Raw genomic sequence first — 14,180 nt, 5'->3', positions numbered from 1 at the left:
TTTAAGTTCCTCATAGATGCTGGATATTAGACCTTTGGCAGATGCATATGGTTTGCAAATATTTTCTCCCATTCTGTAGGTTGTCTGTTTACCATTGATAGTTTCTTTTGCTGTGCAGAATCTCTTCAGTTTAATTAGATCCCACTTGACAGTGTTTGCTTTTGTTGGAATTGCTTTTGGTGTCTTTGTCATGAAACCTTTGTCCATTCTTATGTCCAGGGTGGCATTGCCTAGGTTGTCTTCCAAGGTTTTTATACTTCGGGGTTTTGCATTTAGGTCTTTAATCCATCTTGAGTTGATTTTTGTATATGGTATAAGGAAGGGATCTATCTTCAGTCTTTTGCATGTGGCTAGCCAGTTATCCCAGCACCATTTATTGAGTAGGGAAACTTTTCCCCATTGCTTGGTTTTGTCAGCTTTGTCAAAGATCAGGTGGTCGTAGGTGTGTGGACTTATTTCTGGGTTGTCATAGTTGAAATCATAGTAAATATATATAGTCTTGTCTCTGACTTTTTTCACTTTTATAATAACAAGCATGCAAACATCATTCTAATGGCTTGTTTGTAAATGTACCATAAAATATGTAGCCACTCTTCTACCGTTGAGTGTTCAGGTTTTATTTTTGATTTTTTTATTATTATAAATAACTATGATAAACATCCTTATACATAAAAGTTTTTTCCTTATTTTACATTATTTTCTTAGCATATATTCCCAGAAGTAGAATTACTGGGTCAAGGAATAGGAACGTTTTTAAGGCTTTTGATACATATTGCCAAATTGCTTTCCAAAGTTATGCCATTTTACACTTCTACCATTAGTGTATTATAGTGCCTATTTCATAACACTATCACTGGGTATACTCATTTTTAAAATATTTACTGATTTCATAGGCAATAAATTGTATCTCATTGTTTTAATTCTCATGTTTTTTATTTATTTTTCAAATGGTTAATAGCCATTTGGTATTTCTTTGTGTGTCTGTAAATTATTAGTTCATTTCCTTTGCCCATTTATCTATTGTAATTTAACATTTTTCTTATTGATGTGTTTTGATTTCTATACCTTGGGTATTAACTTGTGTCTGACATATTTACTATAAACATTAGCACGCAATTTAAACATATGAATCAAAAAGTTAAAGAGAGTTAATGCCTATTTCTATTAGAAAACAAAGTGCTATTCCTGTTATACCACTCCTTCCCTTAAAAAGATATACACAGTATCAGGAAAAAAAAGAGAAACAGAAAATCTCTATAGCGCTAAAGTATTATATTTTTGCTAGAATTTTGAAAACTAAGTAGTTTGTAAAGCTAAAATTTTGACAAAAGGGTGGAATGTGGTGAGTTGTGATGGTAGAGGGTACCTCTGAGGGCAGAACAATAGATCTGGGTAGAATTCAGCTTATTTCTCTTCATGACAGGTTGTTGGGGTTGTTAAAAAATCTCTTGTGTCAGTTGATACTGACCATAGTTAATAAACTATATTAGCATGTTAATATGAAGATGTTATTCTTATTTATTTTCTTATGAATACTTACAGATTTTAATTTTAGTAAGCTTAATATGAAAAAAACAAACATAACCTGTGATTTTTACATTTGGTTTGCAAAGCACTTTTTACACACGTTACTCCCTTTCATTTGATACAGTCCTCACAAAACTCTGTGAATTCATTTTTTTCCTGCATATCTTTTAGATATAGGAAGCAAGACAGTAGATAGCAGAAGTAAAGTATACTTAAATATTTACATTAATTGAATTTTACATTAAACTTTTTGCTTTCACAAAATCCTGTGAAGCAGATGGGATTATCCCTAGCACATTCACCCTCCTAACTCCAAAAATATAGAGTATTTTGAAGTCAACTTCATTATTTACTATGTAGTCCAGTTTCTATTATTTTCTTTGAAAACTTTTGATCTTTCTAGGCATGCTGTGGAAAATCTGTTTCATAAGATTATGGACCTAGAGTGGGCCTTAAGAAGTAATGTGGTCTAACTGCCTTCCTGTTATTGAGCAAGAACTAAATTATACCAGTGAAATAAAGAAAATTTCATTGTCTATAATATTCTTAATAATTTTAGGAAGAAGATTTAATACTCTTTCCTAATATCCAATTTCAGTATCTGGAAATCCTCTCCTTTGTTTAATTTAAATCTGACCTGATACATTTGGTTCATTTTTAAATTCTGTCCTGAATAGCTGCTCAGCAATTGCTTTAAAAAAATTTTATATGCTTCCAGATCATTTTGAAATTACCTTTGACTTCATTCTCTTTTGAGTAACTTAAGTAACAATTGACATTGGTGTTGGTTTATCTCAGGGCTACAATAAGGCAGTGGATTGGTGGGCATTAGGAGTGCTAATCTATGAAATGGCAGCTGGCTATCCCCCATTCTTTGCAGACCAACCAATTCAGATTTATGAAAAGATTGTTTCTGGAAAGGTAAGTAAAACATTTTATTATTCCTCTCTTATTACTGTATATGAATTTTAAGCTTCATGAATTGAAACTATATTGTGTCATAATTATTATTCTACATTGGGAAAAATATAGAAAAATCTACAGTTGCTGCTCTTACTGCATAAGAATTGAATCATTTCAGTCTTTTAAGAAAAAAAGGGCAGTTTTATAAAGAAATTAACAAAACAGTAAAGCAATTTCTGTATTTAGTATTTTTATCACAAAGAACAGGATCATAGCCATAATTCTCGATATTCCTTCAAATAAATAAAAATAGTTTATTATTTCATGTGTCTATCTTCATGGAGAAAAGTTTTAGGGGCTGTTTTATATGCCCTTCCACTTTCAGGAGAGACTTCTTGTTTTAATTATGTCCAATACTATAACATTGGAAGTAAAAGTAAATATAAAATGAATAAGCCTTTTTAAGATGGAAATTTATAGAATTGATTTTAACAGAATTGTTCATATAGATTGTGATTATACTTGTCATTGGTTTTTAGCAAACATGGAAATAACATTAATTTTTCTTCAACATGAGTAGACTTACTGTGTTGTAGTATTTTACATTTTGTAAATTTCTTCATAAACCTTCCTTCTTTTGCACTTATAACCTCTAATTTGCTTTCAAGAGTGTTTTGTTTAGGGTCAGTCATTTGCTGTTGCCTTAGCTCAGACCTCGGATCTTTTTTTAAAAGACCATAGTCAATTCAATAGAAATGAGCTTGAATTTCCTACCATGCAGCAATGAAAGAATAGGCTTTTAAACATTCCCAGAAGGAGACCTTCTATACATTAATGACAAAATATATGGGAAGGGATATTTTGCTTATTTTCCCTTCTTTCTATTTCTACATGTGGTACTGCTTTGTCTTTTCTTTTCTTTCCCACATAGTCCCATTTAGAATATGATCAGGAAATAGAGCATCAATCTTTATCACATTAGCCTGAGATGTTATAGAGTTGAGGTTTTTTTGTTTTATTTTTTATTTGTTTGCTTTGTATTTTGTGACCTTCTTAGGCAGAGATAAGCCGGAAGGAGATAGTAGAGGGAAAGTCTTTATTTCTTTGTATCTCAGCCATATTCAAGCTCTACATTTAGTGTGAAAGCTTACCCTTGGCATCTATCAACTTACAATTTCCATTGTTAACTATTCACAAGGTACCCTGAATGTCTCTAATGTGGTAATTTATTTTTTTTGCCAACACTCAAATTTAAATCATAGATGCTGCACAGCTGGGCTGTAGCAACAAGACATTTGCCAATAGAATTAGTCTATCCAATCACCTAGAACATACATTTCAGCACAGTATTGTTCCCTATCTCATAGTACATATGCACTCTACCTGGGTCATGAGATTTTCCCTTGTATTTTGCCACGTTTTATGTAGAAAGTTTTATGTATTATCAGTATTCACAAATTAGGAGACTGACTAAAGAATTTATACCCCAACTATGTCAAAGGTAAAAAAATAAATACCTCTTACAGATAAATAAACCTAGCTAGGTGTTGAATGCTGTGCACTGATAAAGGCAATACAGAAAAGCAGAATGCAGTACTTATTTAAACAAGTATCAGTATCACTGCTGTTCTTCTTACATTTGTAGATCTCTGGCTTCAGACTTCTTATCTTTGTAATTGTTTTCCCCCAGCAGAACTTTTGATATGAACAAAACAAAACTTTGAGAAAAATTAACAGACAAGGCAGTGATTTATTTTTGAAGAATTTGAGAAGTGTAGACTCTCAAGAGGACTAAAAGTCATATGAAGAATGATGAGAGAACCAAAATACATTAAAATCACAAATGGAAGAAGAATATTTTACTAATACAAAAACTAAGAATGTAAATATTATAATAATTGTTTCAAATCATTTAATTGACAGTAATTATAAAGTTCTTGAATCTTTACTATATTACTTTTATTTATACTTCATATAAGAAATCCAATTTTCTAACAAGGATACTGTCATAACTAAATTTACATTTATTAAGAAAAACTGCTTTAGTTAAAATTAATGTGTCTTCATTTTTATGCATTGGCCTTGATTTGCCAATCATTCTCTATTGGTTAAAATTTATATTCAGCTGTTTATGAATATATATTCATTTTATATCAAACTTTAAAATTTTGTATCTAATAATCAGCATATATTCTAAAATCATAACAGTCTAAATCCTGGGCACCTTAGAAGAATGACACCATAAAACCTTATTATATCACAATATTCTGTTTTCCCCTTCATTTATTTAGAAATATGACAGGATATTTGGTGTACTTTTGTTTTTTAACTAAAAGTACCAGATTATCTCTCCCCATGTGGGATATAAAATTATCCCCATCTCTTACTCCCTTTACTCATCTAAAGTAGAAGTCATGAAAGTGGAATTTTTGCCATTAAAAGGCTCTGTATTATGTGAAGTTAGATTGTATTAACCATTTCCCAATAAATCATCTGTTTCAAAACTCAAATTCAAACTAGAATGTGTCTCTATTCACATTGCAAAAATATTATTGTCTCTCTGGTTAGTGGCTAAAAGCCAAATTGGAAACTAACTAGTTTTTTAAATTTTTTAAATTGTGCAAATTATTAAAAATCCAATTTGGTCTTATATTTGTGGATCCTTATATTTATATTTGCATTTGAACTTTTAATGGTTTTAATGATATATCATTTAAGAATATGCTTTTCATTCAGAATTGTTTTTGTTGATTTTAGAAGCATATTATTTTATGAAACAGCATCTTACATTGATTATATCCACCATTCTGAAGTCACGTTATAAAGATTATAGGTATCAATGACTTATCAAAGTTAAAGTTAAATTTATTAATTAAGTGATAAATTCACTAAAGTACATATATATGAATATTAGATTGTAAAATACTTTCTCTATTACAATATTTTAACTCAAGCTGGTATTTTTAAATGCACACAAAGATGATCAATCAACTTGTTAGATTCTCTCCTACACATATTTTGCCTTTAAAAAAACAGAGGAGGTGGTATTTAAATGTCACATTATTCATGCAATGTTAAGGTTTGAGTCTACAAATTCATAGTTGAAAGAAAAGATTTATGATTCCTGCATTAACTATGCCTCATCCTAACAATACATATGCTGAGTTTCTGTATGTAGTCTTTAAATTTCATGTCTCAGTGTCATGTACTCCATGACAAGAATCAGTTATGGTCTCTATAGCACCTTTGTCTGGCTGCATTACCCATGGAAATATAGAAAGTTTATATTGCAGTCAAAAATTATACTTGCAAATAAGGTACTCAAGTAACAGCTACTATGGAAACCATAACTTTAGAGCCCTTGGCTTAAGTAATTAAAAAAAAATTCTTAGCTTCAACATATCTAATGTAAATATTGTTCCACTCCTAATGAGTAACAATATATAAGGAGACATGCAACATAGAGAAGTATAAACATAAGTATATACTGAATGATCAAAGAGTTGGTTAATTTTTCCTGAAGGGAAATTCAATATTTACATGAAGGGTAATTGATTATCAGCCCAATTGCTATTCCTTTCTGTCTCAGGAGTCCCAAGACTGTCTCCAGGTTTGATGATTCACCAGGAGGACTCAACAAGATTCAGCATACAGTGGTACTTGAGGCTAAGATTTATTACAACAAAAGGGTACAAAGTGAAGATAGCAAAAGTCCAGAAGACACCAGGCACAAGCTTTCAAGAGTCCTCTCCCAGGGCATTCACAAGGCATGCACATAATTCCTTCAGCAACAAGCTGTGACAAGCGTGAAATTTTATCTACCAGCAATACTCATTAAATACTCAATGCCCAAAGTTTTCATTGGGGGTTGGTCACATATGCACCCTCTGCCTAGCACATGCCAAAATCCCAGCCTCCCAGAACAAAAGTAGTTGTTCAGAATAAACTATGTTGTTTGTACCAACAGTCTAGGCACAGTGAGCCACTCTAATCCTTTAGGGAAAGTTTCATGTTGGTATAAGGGCACTGGTACTATTCAAGTTGCCAGACATCTCTCAAGGGCCAAACTTGTAAGCAGTTCTTTCTAAGGGTAGCAGTCTCAGGCCTACTATGTTAACTCTTTTCTACACACATTCGGTTTCCTAAATAACATACACATATGCAGATATTCCACTATACTTTTTCTAAGATACTATTGTTAATGCTTTTGGGGAAATTACAATGTCATTTACTATTTTGCTATGGCCATAGTTAAAGAGACTTAGAAGTATTCAGAAATCATTTTCATAAAACACAAAAGCAGTTTTACTCTTTTCATAAAACCCAGGGCCAGTTTTAAACACTTCACTGTGGCTATTTAAAATTCTTATTAATACCTTCTTTGTGACAGCTCTTGTGGTCCTATGAGCAAATAATTGCAAAACTGGCTTCTTATGTGAGAGCAGGGGGAGGGAGAATGGGGTGGATCATAATCCTCTGCAACCTTGTAGACTCATTATATCTACCACTGTTTCTGCATAGGTAAGGGAACAGATTAGAGAGCCCACAGATGCAGTACCAATATTTATAAATATTTTTAATGTCTTAGCTCTTTCTTTTCACATATAGAATCCAGACTGATTAAAGATGCCCAGGTCTTATGAGGTAGTGTGGAACTCGGCACCATATCTATAACATGCCTAGCGTATGAAAAGTTATTATGCCTGTTGAAAAATTGTCTAATGTGTATGTTCATTTTTGATCAATCAATTCTTTACTGGGATTGCAGATATTTTGAGAACTTACTGTACCTAATTTATAAATAATTTGTTAAAATTTATCTCAACATGCTCGTAGCCAGTAGTTAGTAGATTATTGCTTCTTGGCTGTATATAAACCCTTTTGAGTCATGTAAGCCTAATAATTTTATCCTGATTCATAAAAGACAATGTTACTAGTTAAATGATCATTTCTCCTGCCAATAATTGCAGAATAGCAGTAAGATTTTTCCCTTCTTTCGAATATCAACTTTGTAATTTCTGTGATTAAGCTTAGTGTAAACAAATTTGATTTGGCCTTATTTTATTTCATTTTCTTCTTATTATTTTTATTTTTTACTTTTTTGAGATGGAATCTTGCTCTGTTGCCCAGGCTGAAGTGCAGTGGCACAATCTTGGCCCGCTGCAGCCTCTGCCTCCTGGGTTCAAGTGATTCTCCTGCCTCAGCCTCCTGAGTAGCTGGGACTACAGGCATGTGCCACCACGCCCGGCTAATTTTTGTGTTTTTAGTAGGGACAGGGTTTCACCATGTTGGCCAGGCTGGTTTTGAAATCCTGACCTCAAGTGATCCACCTGTCTTGGCCTCTCAAATTACTGGGAGTAGTAATTTGAAGTCAGTAAACTAGATAGTGAGTTTAAATCACTCAGTATGGATACCATGAACAACATGAATGGATTTACTTTTTGGTTGTAACTTCATCTTGAACTTTTAGAAGATAATAGTTATTCCTAAAACTCAAATGTACAAGACTTTATAATCAGTGCTGAAAGCAGAAAAAATATTCTGTTGAGTTTGCTCAATTCAGAGTGAATTTTATAGTTCGTTTAACATATTACATAATGTAATTTGACAGTAGTTTAGGATATCAGCCATATTGACAATGGTGTCTTTATAAAACAAATTTATAGTAAGACATTTTCTCCCTCACTTTATCGAACTTAGGACCTTAAGAAAAGATGAAAGTGTTTATTCTATAAATTAACAGGTGGAGCCGGAGACAAGATGAAAGGAGGAACTTCCTATACTTTCCCAATGACTTTTCTAGCACAGACTGTCCTTGGCGCATCTGTAAAAATAATGATAGATATGGCTGTCTTCTACGTTCTTTCTTTAATTCAAAAATTCAGTTTCAGATCATTAAAATAGTATTCTAATGGGAAGGCTTAAAAATAAAAACTGTGTTGAATTAATGTCTACAGAATACTAGGCATAATACAAGGCAGTTTCATGTTAAGTCACATAATTTCTTTTCATACCTGCCAGATGAGATATACTCTCATTGTTTTATAAATGAGGAAACTGAGACTCAGAAAAGTTTTCCCTAGATTGCAGAGCATGTATGTAAGTAGAGTTGGGATTGGAACCCAGGAATTCTTTCTACTAAAGAAATAGCTTGGTAGAATTTTTTAGGTGGCAAGGATGTTCACTTTTATTTCGTTTAACTCTCTAGTCCTATATGTGGGTAAATTAAAACTCAGAATTACCCAAAGACAAAAGGTAGTTTGTGGCAAAGCAGGAAATAGAAGAATCTAGTTCAGTGATTCATTTGTTATTCCTTCACTTGGCTTCAGTGACTTTGTATCACTAATCATTCCCTCTCAATCTCCTTGGCTTGATCCCCTTCTCTTCTTTCTATGCACTTCCTCAATGGGTGGTTTCATCCAGTCTCATGACTCAGGACAATTCCCAAACTCATTTTTCCAGTCCATACCTGATTCCCAAATTCCATACTCTTGTATCTAGTTTCTAACTTGAAATCTTCACTTGGATATCTGATACCTCAAATTCAACCTGTCTAAAACTGACAAGTTTTTGTCCTCTTTCCTACACTCCACCCACCCCCCTCCACGAAGCCTTCCCCATCTAAACTGATGGCAACTCCACCCTTTCAGTTGGTCAGGCCAAGACACCTTTGAGTCCTCACTTCATATCTAATGCACAGGGAAACCATTTTTGCATTGTCTTTAGAATTTACAGAATTCAGCCACTTCTTACCACATCCACTGCTGTCACTCTTAAGTGAGTCACTAGAGTGGTTCCTTAAAAATGTTAAATCATATCCTATTATTCTTTTCAAAACCTTGCAAGGATTCCCCATTTTCTTCAGAGTAAAAGTCGAAGACCTTACTATGCAAAGTTTCATGAAAAAGATAGGATAACATTGTTAAAGGATCACTCGATTGCTAAGTTTTAATTGTCTTCCTCACTAGAATGTAAACTCCATGAAGGCAGAAATCTTCATCTTATTTTGTTTACTTATATAATCCAAGCACAAATTCCTGAGATATATTAGTAAGCACATAGTACTTGCTTAATTCAAGCATAACACATAGTAGAGGTTCAATCAATATTTGTTGAATTTCAATTCATGCATTCATTAAATATTTATGAAGCTCATAGTATGTGCCAGACCAGTTCTACATGCTGGATACAGCAAGTCAGTTGTGGTCTCTGCCTTCATGAAGCTTTCATGAAGTGTACTCTATCTTTGGTATCTCTCCAGAGACATACTGACTCAAGAGGCCTTCTGTGGATTCAAAACTTTTTTTAAGTATCACAAGTGATTCTGATAAACACCATGTGTTGAGAGCTTGTTTTGTGTATCTGTACCTCACTGGGGAATTAGATTTATTCTCAAGAAAATATAATTAGAAAAATCAGAAGTAATATGGTCTCTAATGGTTGGAAAACAATCCTAAACAATAAATAATATTGAAGAAAAAATATTAAAGAAAACACGTTGGGAAGTGTATATATCACAAACACCTCTTTTATGTTGTACAAACACCTCTTCCATGTTAAATGATGCCAGTTTCCCATAACCTTATCTCTCAGACCTAATGGTTTAATGATTTTAGACTTTCTCTTTTCAATATCTGACTCTTTACATTTACTTTCACATTATTTGCCTATCTTGGACTGGCAGAAAGCTCATAGGTATATGTCAGGAAGATTAGGTTATTTTCCCAATAATTCTACTAACGGAGTTGGTAGCCTCACAGGAGCTCAGATTCCTTATCTTTAAAATGAGAGTTTAGACTCAATTAAACTAAGCTCCCTCTAGCTCCAATATTAGAAGATTCTGATTTCACTTTCTATAGTAGTTATAATTGATAATGATAAAAGTAATACCCTTTTGATGTAGTTTTAAAGGAAAAATTAGATAGTCCCTCTTCCCATCATAGAAATCGTTAGTGTCTCCAGGTTGATGTATTACAAATAAAGGTTGTACACTTAAAACAATTTTGTTGAAGTTATTTTCTGTTTTTCACTAATTCCAGTTTGATAAATCAACATGGCTCTTTGAAAAGTTCAGTCAACAAGGAAATTACATTTCAGGTTAAATTTCAGAATAATCGTGGGAAAAAATACTTTCACAATGACTTTCATTATTTCTCCCCCAAAATACTTTAAATATGTGATGGATTCCCATTATTAACATGAACCACTATGAGAGTGTGGGCTACCTATGAGAATCTCTGGGGAAGAGGGTGTGATATGGAGGTGAGGAGGATATGTCTATGATTTGAAAAGGTTCCCAAATCGTTCTGATATCTGCTGTCACAACCCACCACCACTCCACTGTCACACACACACACACACACACACACACATTCAAGACCATCACTTTATTTGCATTCCAAAATAAAGGATTACATTATTTAGATGATTTTATTTTTCATGCATTCCACTGCATATTACCTGAATTCCAAAGATAATTTATATGTAGTACATTACTGTCTGCCATCTGAATGTAATGAAAGAGATAACTGGTACATTACCATGGAACAGTTCACACAAATTTAATCTTAAATATAGATGTACTTCAAATAAATTATTTCTTTGGAATCTAAATAAAGTTTAGATTTATCACTGGAAAAATCTGAGCTAACATAGCCACTGGAAAAATGTCATGTTATTTTTAAAGTAGACAGTGTGCCTTTTGAAAACCCCTTATTCTCTAGTTATTACTTCATCTAGATAAATGAGGAAATGTGCAGCAAAATATTTTTAAGATGAAAATTTCAGTCTTTTAGAAGGTTCCTGATAATGACTATTTTTAGGTTATTGAATCATGGAAGGAGAATAGATAATTAAAAATAAGTACCCTGAAGTCAGTGTACCCAGTTTGGAATTACACCTTTACTATTTATTAGCTCTGTAATCCTAGACAAAATAATTTCTGTAGGTCTCAATTGCTTCACCCCTACCTATGAAATTTGGATAATAATCATACCTATGTTTTGGATTTTATGAGCCAGTACAGAAAGTGTTTAGCATAATGCCTAGCTTCTAGTAAACCACTGTGTCAAGAATAAAACTAGAGAAGGTAGAAGTTCACATATCTTATTATTTTAGAACATAAAACTGCTCATAATCTAGGATAATAAAGGGCCTTGCAAAAATGCGATTTTGAGTTGCTAATTTATATGAGTTGAGCCTAAATCCTGGTCATTTATTAACTATTAACCTTTTAAATAGTCTTTAGTTGTTGATAGAATATTAGTTTTCCTGTGGTATGATAATGATTTCAATTTACAGTACTGTATTATTTACATTTAAAATGTTATGATCTTTTACTAGCATAGAAAATAAAACCTCTGCATAAAGTAGTGAACAGAGTTGAGAATAGTGCTTTTCAAGCTTTTATGTACATATGAATCCCTTGCAGATAAAAGCTCAGATTTTCAGGCCCAATGCCCCCATCATCTGAGGCAAGCCACAGGAATCTACATTGTTATCCTTTTGTCTCCCAGTTTATTCTGATGTGCATGGGTCCTAGGACCAGATTTTGAAAAAATTTACTTATAGACTAGCACAAAAGTGGCAGTCAAAAGCTATGGTTATGAATTTAACTTTACTATAAAACCTATCTTTGCATGCTGATGATTTAACTTCTACTTTGAGAACATGAGAATGTATGTCAAGTAGGTTGAGCTTTTAGAAAGTCAGAATATAAATTAAGGAGTCTATATATTTGAAGACAGTGTAATAAAGAGCAAAATTCATGAAGCTACAAATCATGACTAGATTTCTGGTCCCAACTCTGCCACTTTATGGCCTGATGACTGGGGAAGCTATACCCAGTAACATTGCTGAATCTTAGTTTCTCCATCTTTAAAATGGAGTTAATACCATATTCACTGAATTTGTCCCATCCAACTAGAATGTAAGTTCCATGAAATCAGAGACTTGCCTGGTTTTGCTCACTGCTATATATCCAGCACCTAAAATAATGCCTGGCATATAGTAGGTATTCAATAAATAATTGTAAAATGGATGAACTACGGTATTTGAAATAGTCTAATAAATACTGAGAATAAAAATGGCACAATACCTTCCCTCAGAAGCTCAGAGCGTGGGGGAGACAGAAATATGCACAAATACTATAGCATAGTTGAATAAATAAATGTATTATAAAGAGCAACTGAGGTAATGTAATGATTCACTATGTAAGTTATGAAGTGGTGGTAGTACTTGTAGTGGTAGCACTTGTAGAGAAACAAAGTAAGAATGCAGAGAGTTTGGGGATGCGCCTCTTAACCCTTTAAAGTGTTTTCTACAAAGTGCTATGATCAATTTGTAGTTGAGGCTGTAATAATCCAGATATGTATACACATACATGTGTGCATACATATGTATGTATGACAGGGAAGAGGGTAATGAAAGGGATTGAACACAAGCTGGAAAGGATAGTGGAGAGGTGGTAGTGATGACAAAAAAGAATAAGGAGGCATAGATGCAGCTATTCCTTCATCCTTTGGTGGTACCCATTTTAATTTTTTAGGTACCCATATCAATGAAACAGTAATAACCAGAAGTTAGATTGGTATAGAGGAGAAGAATGTGTTTAAACAAAACAAAATGAAAAATAGACTTAGGTCTCCTATAAATGTTACTTTAACCTTATCGATTGCCAAAAATCTTCACTTATTTGGGGGTTTTCCATTTGTTTTTAAGGCCAGAGGCCAGTCTAGTCTTCACAATTTAGTAGGTAGAAAAATGCTTTTAAACCAGTCTAAATCATTTTTATACTGTTGCATAATAGGAGAATTATTTTTAAAAGCCAACTTCTGATAAATGAAAAATGTTTTCCTATACTGTGAAAGGCAGTGTGGGTTTTTACAACCATTTTTAGACTTCCTTTTTGATAGATCTCTTCAAAATGTACATACTGATTTCCTTCATATGCTGGTTCTTCTATTTATATTACAAAGTTAAATTTATATATCTTTGAGACACAGGTTTGTAATGTATGATCCAAAGAGATTGCTCTTAAAGATAGGTGAACTTTCTGATATTTTGCAAAAGTTCTGTAGGTGTGCACATTTTTCTGGAGACTGCTCCATGTTCTTAAAGACATCATAACCAAAGCAAGGCCCTAAGAGAACAGGTTTAGTTCATTCACCCAAGTAATTCTCTTCTTTATGGCTACTGTGGTGACTGTAACATGTAGTTAAAAGTATGTGAAGGTCATCGCTCCATATTTTTGTTTATATAATGGCTTGTTGCCTTGAAAAAAAAACTTTATGAAATCAAAACAGAAATATCATGAGTCTTAGAATGTGTGTTTTACCAAATGGTGTGTTTGTGTAGGTCCGATTCCCATCCCACTTCAGTTCAGATCTCAAGGACCTTCTACGGAACCTGCTGCAGGTGGATTTGACCAAGAGATTTGGAAATCTAAAGAATGGTGTCAGTGATATAAAAACCCACAAGTGGTTTGCCACGACAGATTGGATTGCTATTTACCAGAGGAAGGTGAGACTTTCTTTTTTAACTTAAAAGCTTTTTTAAAGTTGGTGTTTAAATTATATGTGGTGGAGATATTTTCAACTTAACACATAGTTTTAATTTTTTTACCTTTTGAATTAATCTTGTGCAGGATCTAAAGTACTTTACAGCCCATAACTTAAAAATGAGTTTCCCCCTAGAATTTTTTTTTTTTTTTGAGGTGGAGTCTCACTCTGTAGTCCACGCTGGAGTGCAGT

The 14,180-nt window shown here is 33.1% G+C and overlaps 1 protein-coding gene across 7 annotated transcripts in view; it reads left to right on the top strand.

The window, feature by feature from the left end:
- The window catches only part of PRKACB (protein kinase cAMP-activated catalytic subunit beta), a 161,688-nt gene that overhangs the window by 123,559 nt on the left and 23,949 nt on the right, over window positions 1-14,180 (top strand). For all 7 annotated transcript variants that reach the window (XM_016921478.3, XM_001137476.5, XM_001136919.6 and 4 more), the window contains 2 exons: window positions 2,326-2,448; window positions 13,786-13,950. In XM_016921478.3, coding sequence (XP_016776967.1) covers window positions 2,326-2,448; window positions 13,786-13,950 — 288 coding nt within the window. The remainder of the gene's footprint in view (window positions 1-2,325; window positions 2,449-13,785; window positions 13,951-14,180) is intronic.

This window comes from Pan troglodytes, chromosome 1 (genome assembly GCF_028858775.2).
Source record: "Pan troglodytes isolate AG18354 chromosome 1, NHGRI_mPanTro3-v2.0_pri, whole genome shotgun sequence".
Classification (NCBI taxonomy): Eukaryota; Metazoa; Chordata; class Mammalia; order Primates; family Hominidae; genus Pan; species Pan troglodytes.
This window is presented reverse-complemented; position numbering and strand designations above follow the sequence as displayed.